General features: G+C 40.1%; 1 protein-coding gene across 2 annotated transcripts in view; it reads left to right on the forward strand.

Moving 5' to 3' along the window:
- The window catches only part of LMTK2 (lemur tyrosine kinase 2), a 108,308-nt gene that overhangs the window by 43,121 nt on the left and 49,545 nt on the right, over positions 1-15,642 (forward strand). For both annotated transcript variants that reach the window (XM_015134347.3, XM_077996160.1), the window contains exons 4-6: positions 7,552-7,625; positions 10,935-11,053; positions 15,253-15,340. In XM_015134347.3, the coding sequence (XP_014989833.3) occupies positions 7,552-7,625; positions 10,935-11,053; positions 15,253-15,340 (281 nt within the window). The remainder of the gene's footprint in view (positions 1-7,551; positions 7,626-10,934; positions 11,054-15,252; positions 15,341-15,642) is intronic.

Consider the following 15,642-nt stretch of genomic DNA (forward strand, 5'->3'; position numbering starts at 1 on the left):
AAGAAAAAAGAGTATATATATTGGAAGGCCTCCCTGTGGTATTTAAATCTGACCTATTTTCCACCGCTGCCTTCCCTAAGTAACAGCTGCACTTTTGGTTCTTGTTTTTTCATACACCTTTCCAGAATTTGTTGATGCAGGTATCTCCCCTCACTCCCATTTACATTTACTTTAATTTTTTTTGTTTTTTAAAAGACTTTTTGTAGAGAAGTTTGAGGTTCACAGGAAAATTTAGAGGACTGTAGGTACAGACATATCTATATGCCCTCACCCACACACGTGCATAGTCTTCCTTTTTTTTGTTTTTTAACTCAAAGGTGTCATGGTAAATTCATTATTCTGCATCTTGCTTTTTTTCACTTATCAGTGTACCTTGGAGATCTTTCCATATCATTAAAGCGTATGTATTCTTGCTTCTAGGTTCGTACTATGTAGATTGTATAGTTTAGCACGGTTTATTTAAACAGCCCCCTGTTGATGGATATTTGGCTTGTTTCTAATGTGAAAACAAACAAAGCTTGTATCTGTGTTGTTTTGCAGGTGGTTGTTGTACTGGTATCTGTAGAATACATTTCGTAAAGTGGGTCAAAGAGTGCATGTGTTTATAATTTTGATGGGTCTTGCCAGCTTACCCTCTGCAGGAGTTGTACCAATTTATATTCCTGCCAGTTGAGTATCTAATGGATAATGCCTTTGCTTTTGAAGCTAAATTGGTATCAATTCAAACTAGATTGTTATAAATTTAGGATGCTGACTGTAATCCCCATGGTAACCACTAAAAAATTTACAGAAAAGGAAATGAAGAGGGGGAATCAAAATGGTACACTAAAAAAAAAAAAAAAAAAAAAAAATCACACATATACAAAAAAGGATTTTTTGATGAACAGGGTTCCTGATTTTAATATAGTAAATTTTATAGTTTTTTTAGAGTTTGAAATTTAAGCCCTTTTTAGAGTTAGAACTTTTTGTGGTCTTAAGAAATTCTTTCTTATTCTGTGATTAAAATAATACCTTTTAAAAAATATTTTAAGCTTTTGCTTTGAGATTTAGATATAAAACCCGTCTTGAGTTGATTTTTGAGGATGGTGTTAGGAGGAAATCCAACTTCAGCTTTCCTTATAGATTGCTGTGGTTTTTCAGCTTCATTCATTCACTGATCCTTCCTTTTCTCTCTGCCTCCATGTGTGTATGGTTCTATTTTAGGCTTTCTATTCTCTGTCATTAATTTGTGTATTTCTTGTCCCAATACCATTCTCTTAATCATAATCATGTCATAATAACGTGAATTGCAAATATTTCTCAAATTCTGTATATTCTCTTTCACTCTCTTGATAGTGTCCTTTGATGCATAAAAGTTTTCCAATTTAATTTTGATGAAGTCCAGTTTATCTGTTTTTTACTTTTATTGCTTGTGTTTTTGGTGTCATGTTTAAGAAACTATTGCCAAATCCCTGGTCATGAAGATTTGTCTCTCTGTTGTCTTCTATGAGTTTTACAGTTTTAGCTCTTGCTCTTTGATCAATTTCGATTTAATTCTTTTATATGGTGTGAGGTAAGGATCCACCTTAATTCTTTTATACGTAGATATCCAGTTGTCTCAGTTAACAGTGTTTGAGAGACTGTTCTTTTCCTATTGCATTGTCTTGGAACCCTTTTTGAAAATCAATTTACCATATTTGTTTGGGTTTATTTCTGGACTCTCGGCTGTATGTCCAGCTTGATACAGACTCTTGATCTGTATATCCGTCCCTATGCCAGTACCACACCATTTTGATTACTGTGGCTTTTGTTTTATAGTACGTTTTGAAATCAAGATATATGAGTCTTCTTTGTTTTTCTTTTTCAAAATCCTTTTGCCTATTTGGGATTTCTTAAAATTCCAACTGAATGTAAGGATCAGCCTTCCTATTTCTGTAAAACAGGCCACTGGGATTCTGATAGTTTTTTTTTTTTTTTTTTTTTTTATAAGTCTAGTCTAGTGAACCAGTGGGAGTGGGAGAAGGAACAAAATAATCTGTAGTGGTTGTAATCAAGGAAAAATTTTTTAATGTACATTTTGATTCCTTTCTCATTCCCTTTGGATTGTATTTTTAGATGTTTTCTTAGGGATTACAATGATTACAATTAACATCCCAAATTGATAACACTTCTGAATTGATAACAGCTTAGGTTCAACAGCACACAAACTCTGCTCCTATACAGCTCAGTCCCATCCCTTTATGTTGTTGTCACAAATTATATCTTTATACATTTTGTGCCTATTAACACAGTTATAATTTTTTTAATGCATTCATATTTTAAATGTGTAGGAAATAAAAAGAGGAGTTAGACACCAATAATAAAGTAATAATGGCTTTTGTATTTACCTATATAGTTACCTTTACTGGAGATCTTTATTTCTTCAGATGGCTTTGAGTTACTGTTCAGTGTCCTTTTATTTCAGCCTGGAGGACTCCCATTAGCTTTTTTTGTATGGCAGGTATACTGGCAGCAAACTCCCTAAACATTTGTTTATCTCAGAACGTCTTAATTTCTCCTTCATTTTTAAAAGATAGTTTGGCCAGATATAGAATTCACAGGTATTTGCTTTCAGCACTTTCTCTGTGTCATCCCACTGCCTTCTAGCCCCCACGGATTCTTTTGAGTAATTGGTTGTTAATCTTATTGAGGATCCCTTGTACGTGATGAATTGCTTTTCTCTTGCTGCTTTCAGGATTCTCTCTTCGATTTTCTATAGTTTGTCTCTCAGTGTGAATCTCTTTGAGTTTATCTTACTTTTTTTTTTTTAAGTCTCGCTTTGTCACCCAGGCTAGATTGCAGTGGTGCAATCATGGTTTACTGCACCTCAGCCTCCCAAGTAGCTGGGACTACAAGTGCATGCTACCACTCCTGACTAATTTATTTTTAATTTCTTTTTTTTTTTGAGACGGAGTCTCGCTCTTGTCGCCCAGGCTGGAGTGCAGTGGCCGGATCTCAGCTCACTGCAAGCTCCGCCTCCCGGGTTTACGCCATTCTCCTGCCTCAGCCTCCCGAGTAGCTGGGACTACATGCGCCCGCCACCTCGCCCGGCTAGTTTTTTTTTGTATTTTTTAGTAGAGACGGGGTTTCACCGTGTTAGCCAGGATGGTCTCGATCTCCTGACCTCGTGATCCGCCCGTCTCGGCCTCCCAAAGTGCTGGGATTACAGGCTTGAGCCACCGCACCCGGCCTTAATTTCTTATAGAGACAGAATCTCACTGTGTTGCCTAAGCTGGTCTCAAACTTCTGGGCTCAAGCAGTCCTCCCACCTCAGCCTCCCAAAGTGTTGGGATTACAGGCATGAGCCACTGTGCCTGACCAAGTTTATCTTATTTGGAGTTTTTTGAATGTGTAGATTCATGCCGTTTCCTTTTCTCTCTCACCTCCTTCTGGGACTCTAATGGATAATATGTCTCTTGGTTTATTTGACGGTGTCCCACAAGTTCCTTGGGCTCTGTTCCTTTTTCTTCATCCTTTTTCCTTTCTGCTTTTCAGACTAGGTAACTTCATTTGATCCATCTTTAAGTTCACTGATTCTGTCCGCCCAAATTTGTTGTTGAAACACTTAACTGTGCTTTTCAAATCAAGCTTCTTCTAGAATTTCTAGAGAAATTCTTCTCTATTTGGGGGAAACTCATTCTCCTGGTTTCCTTTGGTTCTTTGTCCATCATTTCCTTTAACTCTCTGAACATACTCACTACAGTTGATGTAAAGTCTTGTCTAGGCCAGGCATGGTGGCTCACACCTGTAATTCCAGCACTTTGAGAGGCCAAGGTCAGGAGTTCGAGACCAGCCTCGACAACATAGTGAAACCCCATCTCTGCAAAAAAATATAAAAATTAGCCAGGTGTGGTAGCTTGTGCCTGTAGTCCCAGCTACTCAGGAGGTTGAGGTAGGAGAGTCACTTGAACCCGAGAGGCAGAGGTTGCATTTAGAGATTGCGCCATTGCACTCCAGCCTGAGTGACAGAGTGAGACCCTGTCTCAAAGAAAAAAAATTAGGCCAGGTGTGATGGCTTATGCCTGTAATCCCAGCACTTTGTGAGGCCGATGTGGGTGGATCACATGAGGTCAGGAGTTCGAGACCAGCCTGCCCAACATGGGGAAACCCATCTCTACGAAAAATACAAAAAAAGTTAGCCAGGCATGCTGATGCTTGCCTGTAGTCCCAGCCACTTGGGAGGCTGAGGCAGGAGAATCACTTGAGCCCGGCAGGCAGAGGTTGCAGTGAGCCAAGATTGTGCCGCTGCACTCCAGCCTGGGTGACAGAGCGAGACTGAATCTCAAAAAAAAAAAAAAGAAAAAAGAAAAAAAAATTAATTAAAAAAATAAAGTCTTGGGCCAGGCGCAGTGGCTAATGCCTGTAATCCCAGCACTTTGGGAGGCCGAGGCAGGCAGATCGATCACAAGGTCAAGAGATTGAGACCATCCTGGCTAACACGGTGAAACCTTGTCTCTACTAAAAATACAAAAAATTAGTGGCCGGGCGCAGTGGCTCACGCCTGTAATCCCAGCACTTTGGGAGGCCGAGGTGGGTGGATCACAAGGTCAGGAGATCGAGACCACGGTGAAATCCTGTCTCTACTAAAACTACAAAAAATTAGCCGGGCATGGTGGCGGGCGCCTGTAGTCCCAACTACTCAGGAGGCTGAGGCAGGAGAATGGCGTGAACCTGGGAGGCGGAGCTTGCAGTGAGCCAAGATCGCGCCACTGCACTCCAGCCTGGGGGACAGAGCGAGACTCCGTCTCAAAAAAAAAAAAAAAAAAAAAAAAAAATTAGCTGTGCGTGGTGGCGGACACCTGTAGTCCCAGCTACTCCGGAGGCTGAGACAGGAGAATGGTGTGAATACGGGAGGTGGAGCTTGCAGTGAGCTGAGATTGTGCCACTGCACTGTGGCCAGGGTGACAGAGAGAGACTCCGTCTCAAAAAATAATAATAATAAATAAAAATAAAAAATAAAGTCATGTCTAATAATTAGTCCAATATCTGTTTTCTCAGTGACAGTTTCCGTTCGTTCATTTTTACCTGTGAATGGGCCACATTTTTGTTTCTTTGCATGTTTATAATTTTTTTGTTGGAAACTGGACATTTTGAATAATGTGATGTGCAAAAGAGAAGTAGTAGTAAAGAAAGAAAACAAAAAATATTGTCTAGGTCTTTGCAGATTGGCTCTGTTAGGGCACTCCTTCAACACCTAGCCAGGCCGTTTATAACCCTGCCTTAGCCTTCACTTCCTTCTTGTGTTGGGCCTGGAGACCAGCCCCAGCTGAAAGCCTGTGTTCTTCTTAGACTTTCTGAGCACGCATCCTGCCCTGAGCATATACGTGGCTATCTAGGTTCCCTTCTACACAGGAGCTTTCCAAAGCCCCCTTTCTCCTCCGAAATCTCACTCCCCAGCTCTTCTGCCAAAGCTTTCAGCATGTGTACTGTTGGCCTTGACTGTTATTTTTTGCCCTAGGTGGCAGTAGCTTGTTCTCATTTGCCTTTTGCTGTTTTCGAGGAATATGTGACCACTCCATCCTGATAGAATTGTGAGTTTTGTGAAACCAAGAGAAACCACTTGTGGCAGTTCCTCAGGGCAACCCTAGTTAGGTCAAGACAAACATAGTTCCTTGGGAATAAGGTCCACTGTGCTTCCTGTGGACCCTGGTATCCACCGGGGAACACAGGTCATCTTTTAGACTGAGGCTGCACTGAGGAGGGAGATTGGGGAAGTAGGGTAAGTTAAAGCTACAAAGATATTCTACCCTGTGTCAGTGGACTTTCTCCTGGCTCGCTTTGGTTGCTGTAAATCTTTGACCATCTTCTAGAGTTTTTATAAGGTTGACACTGGCAGTTTAAAAAAAGTCTTTCAGTGTTTCTTGGAAGGGACGGCTGCCAGAGGAGATGTCTCTGCTCCACCATTCCCACTGCTGTCACCGTTTCCGCTTCTGTCAGTTAATTCGACAGGTGCAGTTAAATGGTGCTGGAGCGACTGGATATTCATTGGCAAACAAATGAACTTTGATCCATACCTTGCACCATATGTAAAAATTAACTCAGAATGCGTCATAAACCTAAATGTAGAACCTAAAATTATAAAACTTCTAGAATAAACTCTTTATAATCTTTAGTTAGACAAAGATTTATTAGATAGGACACTAAAAGCACCATTCACAAAAGGAAATACTTATAAATTGCACCTTTTCAAAATTAAAAGCTTTTTGGAAATTCAAATTCAGTTTTTAAAATTTAAAATGTTTTGGAAAACAGTGTTAAGAGAATGAAAAGTCAAGTCATGGACATTTGCAAATTACGTATTTGTGAAAGGACTTGGTTTCAGAAGATAGAAAGAACTTTCAAAACTCAATAAGAAACAGCCCAATAAAAATGAGGCAAAGCTTTGCATAGATATGTCACCTCAGAAGATATACAGATGGCAGATAGGCAAATGAGAAGGGACTTGACATCATTAGGCATTAGGAAAATAAAAACGAAAAGTAAGATTGCGTACCCTTTAGAATAGCTAAGATGAATAAGACTGACTACACCAAGTGGTGGCAAAGAGACAGAACAACTGGAACCCTTATGTGCTGGTCATCTTTTAGGAAGCAGCTGGCAGCTTCTTGAAAAGTTAAAGAGACACCTCCCGTATAATCTCACCTTTCCTCTCCTTCGTATTTATTCAAGAGAAATGAAAGCATTTGTCCCTACAAAGATTTGCATGCATGTATTTATAGCACCTTGATTTGTGATAGCCTCAACCTGTAAACGACATGAATGTCCATCCCCTTGTGAATGAATAAGCAAACTGTGGTATATTCATTCAGGGGAAATCTTTTTGTCATAAAAGTAAGAATAAACTCTTGATATACTCCAGACCTTGATTGAATCTTAAAATAATTTATATAAGCCATACCGTCGAAAAAAGAGTATATACCGTATGATTCTGGTTGCATAACAGTTTAGAAAATGCAAATTATAGTGCAGAAAGCACGTGAATGGTTGTGCAGAGATGGGGGCAGGTGGAAGGGATTACTAGTGGGTATGAGAAGACTTGGGGGTAATGGAGATGTTGCATATTTTATTTAGGTGATGGTTCCACAGGTGCATACAAATATTGTGTATCAAAGTGTGTACTTTAAATATGTGGACTTTACTGATTATACTTCAGTAAAACTTTTTAAAAAATAAGGAGAGTAGTTTAAGAGGGTTAATCATATGTCTAGGTGAGCTGTTCAAGAGAAATGAAAATAAGGACTAAGTAAAGGCCATTCGCATGGTGATTGGTGGTTACATGAGAGTAGTTGGATCGGAAAAAACAATGCGAGTTATTAAAGAATTGGCCGGAAAGTCATTAAAAAAATTGTCAGTTTTAAAGCCTAAAGCTGTTTTGGCATGATTTGTTTAAAAGAGGTGTTTTATGTATATATTCCTACCTTTATTTGCACATAAAAGCCTTTATGTGTTTCTACTTTATAGATTGTATATTTAATATTTATTTTATTTTAGTTAGATACTTACATTTCATTTTTAATGTTTTTTTCTCTACAGAGGGATTGAAGTCTCAGGTTGCCCGCCACAGTCTGAACTACATACAGGAGATTGGAAATGGGTGGTTTGGAAAGGTAAGATGCTTTTCACTTCTGTTTGTTTCCCTCTGAATGATACTGTGTTCAATGCAGGGCGGTGAAGAATTATGTTGTGTGGAGTTCCATGTGCCCTGTGGCCCTGCAGTACTAATTGAGTTTTCCCATTCCCCCTGTGGCAGCGTGGGGGCGTGAGATTCAGCCTTGCTGTGTGTCGAGCCTTTTCCGGGAAGGTTGTCTTATGGCTTACAGGCTGTTATAATAAAATATCATAAACTGGGTGGCTTATAAACAACAGAAATTTATTTCTCACAGTCCTGGAGGCTGGGAAGTCCGAGATCGAGGTGCTGGCTGACTCAGCATCAGGTGAAGGTGGCACCTTCCTGCTGCGTCCTCACGTGGTTGAAGGGCAGGGCAGCTCTCTGGAACCTCTTTTGGAAGGATGCGAATCCCATTTGCTCTCAAAGGCCCTCCTCCTCTCCATCACGTTGGTCATTAGGTTTCAGCTTACCAATTTGGAGAGGACACAGGACACAAACATTTCGACCATAACAAAGGCCTTAAAAAAAAAAAGTATCAGAGACTTTTCTAATTGTTGACATAAGAAAGTAAGAAGGGAAAAGAAACCTGGAATCTTAGCAGCTTCAGCTTTGTATCCTCCTCAGGTTAGATTGTTTTTTTAATCCCTTCCCTTTATAGCACTTAAGCCACTTTAGAACTGTAAATACAGTCTTACAACGAAGACCATGATGAAGAACTAGCCTTCTCTCATAGCCTGTCAAGTGGCCTGTAGTAACAATGCTTTGTTGATCTTTTTATCGTAGATGGCTCAGAAGGAGTAATTACACCCATTTCCACAGTACCGCAGTCGTGCCCTGTGAGAGGTTCCTAATGGAGTAGGGATTACATCGTAAGCAGGGTGCTTATGATGGGAGGATGCACTTCCCAGTAGTCAGCCATCTGCTGCTGCTTCTCCTTCCCTTCAGCATTGTCTATATCTTTCATGTCCTCCCAACTGTATGAGTTCTCTTCCGCACCATTCAGCAAAACCTGTTACGTAGCAGCCATTGTTACTGGTGCTAGGGGCACGATGTGGAGGAAGATGAATCAAATCTTGACCTAAGTGGAGTCCTGTATGAGAGATAAAACAACACCCTGTCTTCACAAGGCTTAGATATCTAGTTGGGAGGGTCACACAGCAGACAAGTTGTGGGAGGTGGGCTCAGAGAGGTAGAGGGCAGGCAGGTGATCTGGGATATTGTGTGCCTAGAGACTGCCTTACTCAGAGTGAAACAGGGAAATACTCTGGTGCTTGAGAGATCGTGATGTAATTGAGTGACCTTTTTAAAAGGATCACTCTGGAAGTCATAGAGGGGAAAGGTAAAAGCAGGGAGGAGATGGACTAGAAGGCTCCTACAGGCATCCAGGGAGAGGCCCAGGCAGCTTGAACCTGGATGGTAGCGGTGTGGCAGCAAGAAGTGGTGGGACCCAAGACAGATGTTCAGACGAGAGCATGTGGGTGCAGACAGCGGGGATGAGACTTGGACTGTGGAGGAAAGGCAGTCAGGTTGACTGCTGAGGGCCTGATGAATTGGAAGAACGGAGTTGCTTCAATTGAAATGCAACAGACACTGCAGGAGAGGGAGGAGGAGGAGGAAATCGGGAGTTCACCTTTGCTATGTCAGATGTGAGTCGGCTGTTAGGCAACTCAGTGGGGGCACCAAGTAGCTGAACTGGAAATGCAGAGCAAGAGTTGAGGAGAGAGGGTCCAGGCTGGAGATGCAAATCTGAGTGATCTCACTGTTAGAATGTATTCAAAGCTAGGAGACTAGGTGAAGTCATGGAGAATTTCAAAGTGGAAACCAGGGGGAGGCCCTATATCAGGGAGAGGCCAGTGCAGTCAGGGAGAAGCAGTGAGGAGGGAGAAGCCCAGGAGATAGGAGTCTTCTGAAAGTTCCAAGAAGATTAATTGTAGTAATGCTGCAACTTACAAATGGAGGAAGATGAAGCCTGGGAGAATGAGGATTCAGCAGCGTGAGTTCCTTGGCATCCTTGAAAGAAACTGCTCAGGGGGAAATGGTGATGGCACATCCTTGTGTGGAATGGATTCAAGAGAGAAAGAGGAGACAGTGCATTTAGACAACTCTCTTGAGTTTTACTCCTCAAGGAGCAATAGGCCGGACACAGTGGCTCACGCTTGTCATTCCAGTGCTTTTGGAGGCCCAGGTGGGGAGGATCATTTGAGGCGAGGAGTTTGAGACCAGCCTGGGCAACATCACACAACCCCATCTCTTAAAAATAATTAACTGAGTGGGGTGGCACATGCCTGTGGTTCCAGCTACACGGGAGGCTGAGGCAGGAGGAACACCAGGGCCCAGGAGTTCGAGGCTGCAGTGAGCCATATTTGCACCACTGTGCTCCATACTGGGTGACAGAGCAAGACTGTCTCAAAAAAAAAAGGGGTGATTTAGTTAATTATCAGAATTTCTTGTTCTCCATTTTTCCGTCCTTATATTTCTAATAAACACATTGAGTTCCGTTCAGGTTCTTACTCTATTTTCAAGACATTAAAATTAATCTATTTTAAAAGGAACTATTTTAAAAGAAGTCTTTTTGATCATTCTCTCTCTTTTTTTTTTTTATCATTCTCTAGAGTTAAATAAAAACCTTTATTCTCATTTTCATCTTAAATATTGCACTTTGGAATACCTTGGCATTGTCCTGTTTTATAAATTATTTAGCATTTCCCTTGTAGCTAGTTCTTATGTGAGGCGGCACATTCTCATTTCATGTTCTGTGGATTTCAGTGGGATGTTTTGAAGGGAGTTTTGGTAGGAGATCAAGGCCGGGTATCATTGGATGGAGTGCGATAGGTTTTTAAGTTTCAGGGCAATGATTGATTGTAATTAACATCTGTCAGTTTACTTCTCATATGTGTAGCAGACTAAATAACAAAACTTAGTGGAAGTGTTTTTGAGGAACATGTGAGTTATGTTGGAACTGAACATATAAATTGCACTTCTGTGAAGTAATAATGTCCCTGAAGTAGAATACATTTTTAAATAAATCAAATACAAATAAGTATAAATACATTTTTAAATAAATGGAAAAGAAATATACGTAAATATGTGAATATTGTAAATATCTGGTGAATGGTTTAAAATGGTCCTTTTACTGAAGAAAAGTATTTTGAGTTTTCCAAGCTTTTGGTGAGTTAGTATGTAAAAGAATAGAAGGTCACCTGCTTATTGCTTAACTTGTTCACCTGTATTCCATTTCCTGGTAAATACGACAGACTCCTTTATTGTTTTGATGGAAATGACACAAAAAACTGTTCTTTGATTTTAGGTTCTCTTGGGAGAGATTTACACGGGCACTAGCGTAGCGAGAGTCATCGTGAAGGAGTTAAAAGCAAGTGCCAGCCCAAAGGAACAAGATACTTTTTTGAAAAATGGAGAACCTTATTAGTAAGTAAACCTTGTCATGTGTTCTGTAAGGCTAGTCTGTGGTCTGTTGAAAGTCAGGTGTTTAAAACTACTGTGGGATTTCTGCCTGCAACATACATGATTAAATAAGTTCCAGGGTCTCATAAGACCCAAAATGTCCAGGCATCATCTGAAAATCACTTAGCATTCCAAGAACCAGGAGAACTCAGCCTAAACCAGAAAAGACAACAGATTCCAACACAGATGACAGAGATGTTAGAATTACCCAACAAGAATTTTAAAGCTCTCATCATCAAAATGCTTTGTGAGCAATTGCATCACATTTAAAACAAAAAAAATACAGTCTCAGCAGAGAAAGAGAAAACATTAAGAAGACCTAAATGGAAACCTCAGGACTGAGAAATACAGGAACTCATCATTTCAGTTACAGCCTCAGGGACATGGGGAAATATAACAAAAGATCCAGCTTTATTCATGTCATAGATGTCTCAGAAGGAAAGGAGGTAGAGGATGGGGCTGAAAAAGAATTCAAAGCAATAGTGGCTAAAATTTTCTACATTTGGAAAAGAAAAGCCTACAGATTTAAAAAATTGAGAAAATGCCAAACAGGATCAACCCAAGGGAATCCGTGCCAAGACACATAGTCAAACTTCTGAAAATGAAAGACAAAAAAAATCCTTAAAGCAGGGAGACAGAAACAGCACTTGACCTATAGGAGGAAGCAATGTGAAGGACAGCCGATTTCTCATCAGGAACCTGGAGGCCAGAAGGAGTCGGCACATTTTTCACTTTTCTAAAGAAAAGAACTCTGAAATTCTTTCTCCAAAGAAAATATCCTTCAGGAATGAAGGGGGAATATCAAGACATTCTCAGATGAAAGAAAACTAAGAGAATTTATTACCAGCAAACCTACCTTAAAAGAATGACAGTTTTCTAAATAGGAATGATAAAAGGAGGCATCTTAGAACATTAGAAAAGAAGAAGGAGCAACAAAAAGAACAAAAATATGGCTAAACTTCCTTTAAAAAACTGATAAATTGTATCATCAAAATTAAAAACATTTGCTTTGTGAAAGACCTTGGTAACAGTGAAAAGACAAGCCACAGACTGGGAGAAAATAGCTGGAAACCACGTAGCTGACATGGGACTCATCTAGAATGTATAAGAAACTCTCAAAACTCACAGAGAAAAAATAACCTAATTCGAAAATTGCCAGAAGACATTGAGACATTTCACCAAAGAGGAGATAACATGGATAGCAAATAAGCACATGAAAAGATGTTCAGTATCACTAGCTACTAAAGAAATGAATTAAGATTCCTTCATACCTATTAGGAAAGCTATAAAGAAAAAAGTGACAATACCAAATGCTGGCAAGAATGTGGAGAAACTAGATCCCTCATACATTGCTGGTGGAAATGTAAAGTGATAGAGCCACTGTAGAAAATAGCTTGGCAGTTGCTTAAAAAAACAAAACATACGTTTAGTTATATATTAGCATTAGTTATACATTCTCCAGAGGGACAGAACCAATAGGATGTGTATGTATGTGTATATCTAGAAAGAGACGTTTTTAAAGGAATTGGCACATGAAGTTATGGAGGCTGGGAAGTCTAGAGTCTGCAGGGTGAACCAGGAGGCTGGAGATCCAGGGAAGAGTCAATGTTATAGTTCAAGGCTGAAGGCCCTCTGCTGGCAGAATTCCTCCTTCTGTGGGGGAGTTCAGTCTTTGTTCTGTTAGGGTCTTCAGCTGATAGATGAGGCCCACCATTGTTGCAGGATCTGCTTTACTCCAAGTCCGCCGATTTAAATAATGATCCGCCAGGCACGGTACTTCAGGTCTGTAATCCTAGCCTTTTGGGAAGCTGAAGCTGAAGGATTGCTTGAGCCCAGGAGTTTGAGACCAGCCTGGGCAATGAGGTGAGACCCTGTCTGTACAAAAAAATAAAAATAAATTAGTTGGGCATGGTGGCACCACGCACCTGTAGTCTCAGCTTCTCAGGAAGCTAGGGCAGGAAGATCAGTTGAGCCCAGGTGTTCAAGGCTGCAGCGAGCCATGATCACACCACTGTACCCTAACTTGAATGACAGAGTGAGACCCTGTCTCGGTAGGTGGGTAGGTAGGTACGTAGGTAGGTAGATAGATAGATAGGTAGGTAGGTAGGTAGGTAGATAGAGACAGACAGTAATTTCATGAAAAAACACCCTCACCGAAACGTAATAAGGATAATATTTGACCAAATACCTGGGCACTATGGCCCAGCCAAGGTGACACAAAATTAACTGTCACATCATACAACGCAGCAGTTGCACCCCTTGACATTTATTCCAGAGCAGTGAAAAACTTACTTCCGTACAAAAACGCTTGCATGATTGTTCATAGCAGCTTTGTTTGTAATAGCCAGCAGTTAGAAAAACTGACATGTCCGTCAGTAGGTGAGTGGTTCAGCAAAGCGGTACATTCCTGGAGTACTGCTCCCACATTAAAAAAAAAAAAACAAAAAACCATTGACACATGGAACACCTTGGATGATCTCAGGGGGATTATGTTGAGTGAAAAAATCAATCTCAGAAGGTCACATACTATACCGATTCCATTTATATAATAATCTTAGAATTAGAACATTCTAGAAATGGAGAACAGGTTAGTGGTTGCCAGCGGTACACATGGGTGGGGTGGGAAGATCTTCGTGGTGATGGGATAGTTCTGAGTCTCCATTGAGGTGACGGTTACACACATCTGTGCACGGGCAGACCCGACAAGGAACCCTTTACACACTTTATCACAGTGGCAGGTCCCGGGTTTGGGTTGTACTGTACGTCATTGTATCAGATGGAACCAGCAGGGGAAACTGGGTGAAGGGTAAACCAGACCTCTCTCTGCTGTCTTTGCCAACTCCTGTAAATTCATAATTGTATCCAAATAAAAGATTTTGTTTTTGTTTTTTAAAAAAACAAAAACAAAAAAAACCTATTTTGGCATACCTTTTATTTAACTATTTTATTTTGGACACAGTATTTTCCAAAAGGAGTTTGCATATACTGTGGAAATGTATGGAAAAGAATGTATAAGCTAGATAGCCTGAAGGAGAAACTGAGTTATTGAATATCTGGATTGAAATACATATTGAAGTTGTCTTGTTGTTGTCGCTGTTTTGAGACAGGGTCTTGTTTTGTCCCCCAGGCTGGAGTGCAGTGGTATAGTCATGGCTCACTGCAGCCTCCACCTGCTGGGCTCATGCGATACTCCCAGCTCAGCCTCCTGAGGAGCTGGGACCACAGTTACGCATCCCCACACCCAAATAGTTTTTCCGTCTTTTGTACAGATCAGCTCTCCTTTTTTTGTCCTGGCTGAAATACTTATTGAATTTGTATATACAGTTGGCCTTCTGTATCTACGGGTTCTGTATTCATGGATTCAACCAATGGTGATTGAAATTATTTTAAAAAAATATTTAAAATATTGAAAATATTTAAAAATAGAAATAATTCAATAGTAAAAAATATATAAACAATACAGTATAACAGTTTTTGACATAGCATTTACATTGTATTAGGTATTACAAGTAATCGAGATGATTTATATGGGCGGATGTGCGAAGGTTATGTGTTGATATGACACCATTTTATGTTAGAGACTTAAGCATCTTTGGTTTGGATTTGGGTATCTTCAGGGATTTATTGAACCAGTCTCCCACAGGTACTAAGGGATGACTGTATAGTCTGCCCTCTTTTAAATGCTGCTTTAAAATATTATCTCTAAACTTAAATTACTAAAGATAAAAATTCTTGAGGCCAGGCATGGTGGCATGTGCCTGTAATGGCAGCTATTTGGCCAGCTGAGGTGGGAGGATCCCTTGAGCCCAGGAGTTGGAGGCTGTAGTGAGCTATGATCCCACCACTGCACTCCAGCCTGGGTGACAGAATGAGACCCTGTCTCTTGAAAAAAATTTTTTTTAATTTCTTATGTTAAGATTTCTTTTTTAATTTGTGAAAATATTCACTTGATTGGCTTTGAATTACTTACTAGATAACTTAGTATACACCTTTTAAGTATAATCTTCATGATCTTTTCAGCCTGTCATTTATTTAAATATTATATAAATTATTATGAAAAAATTTGGATTACTGTATGAATAATTTTGTTATTATGCTTTTGTTTGAATAATGTTGTTATCATGCTTCCTGATGAACAATATTATGGCTTTTATTTTTCCCAGTATTCTTCAGCATCCAAATATTCTTCAGTGTGTTGGACAGTGTGTAGAAGCGATCCCCTACCTCCTGGTGTTTGAGTTCTGTGACTTGGTAAGTTTTTAGAAGGAATTCAAGTTCGAGCATTCTAAGGTTGTACTCAAGCATTTTTGACAGATGGACATGCTGGATGAGGGGTTGCTTTCATGTCTGTCCCCCACTTGAAGAACTTTATGATGCGTTACTTTTATTACCTTTGGTGATAGTGACAGTGTTGACTGACACTTACATAGTGGTTTGTTACACTCCAGTCCCTGTGCTAACCTATTTAGTTGCCTTACCACACTTAATGATAACAAACTCCAGAGTTAGGTGCCGATATTTGTCCATACTTTACATGTGATGGCCATGTTGTG

The sequence above is a fragment of the Macaca mulatta genome, chromosome 3 (assembly GCF_049350105.2).
Source record: "Macaca mulatta isolate MMU2019108-1 chromosome 3, T2T-MMU8v2.0, whole genome shotgun sequence".
Taxonomy (NCBI): domain Eukaryota; kingdom Metazoa; phylum Chordata; class Mammalia; order Primates; family Cercopithecidae; genus Macaca; species Macaca mulatta.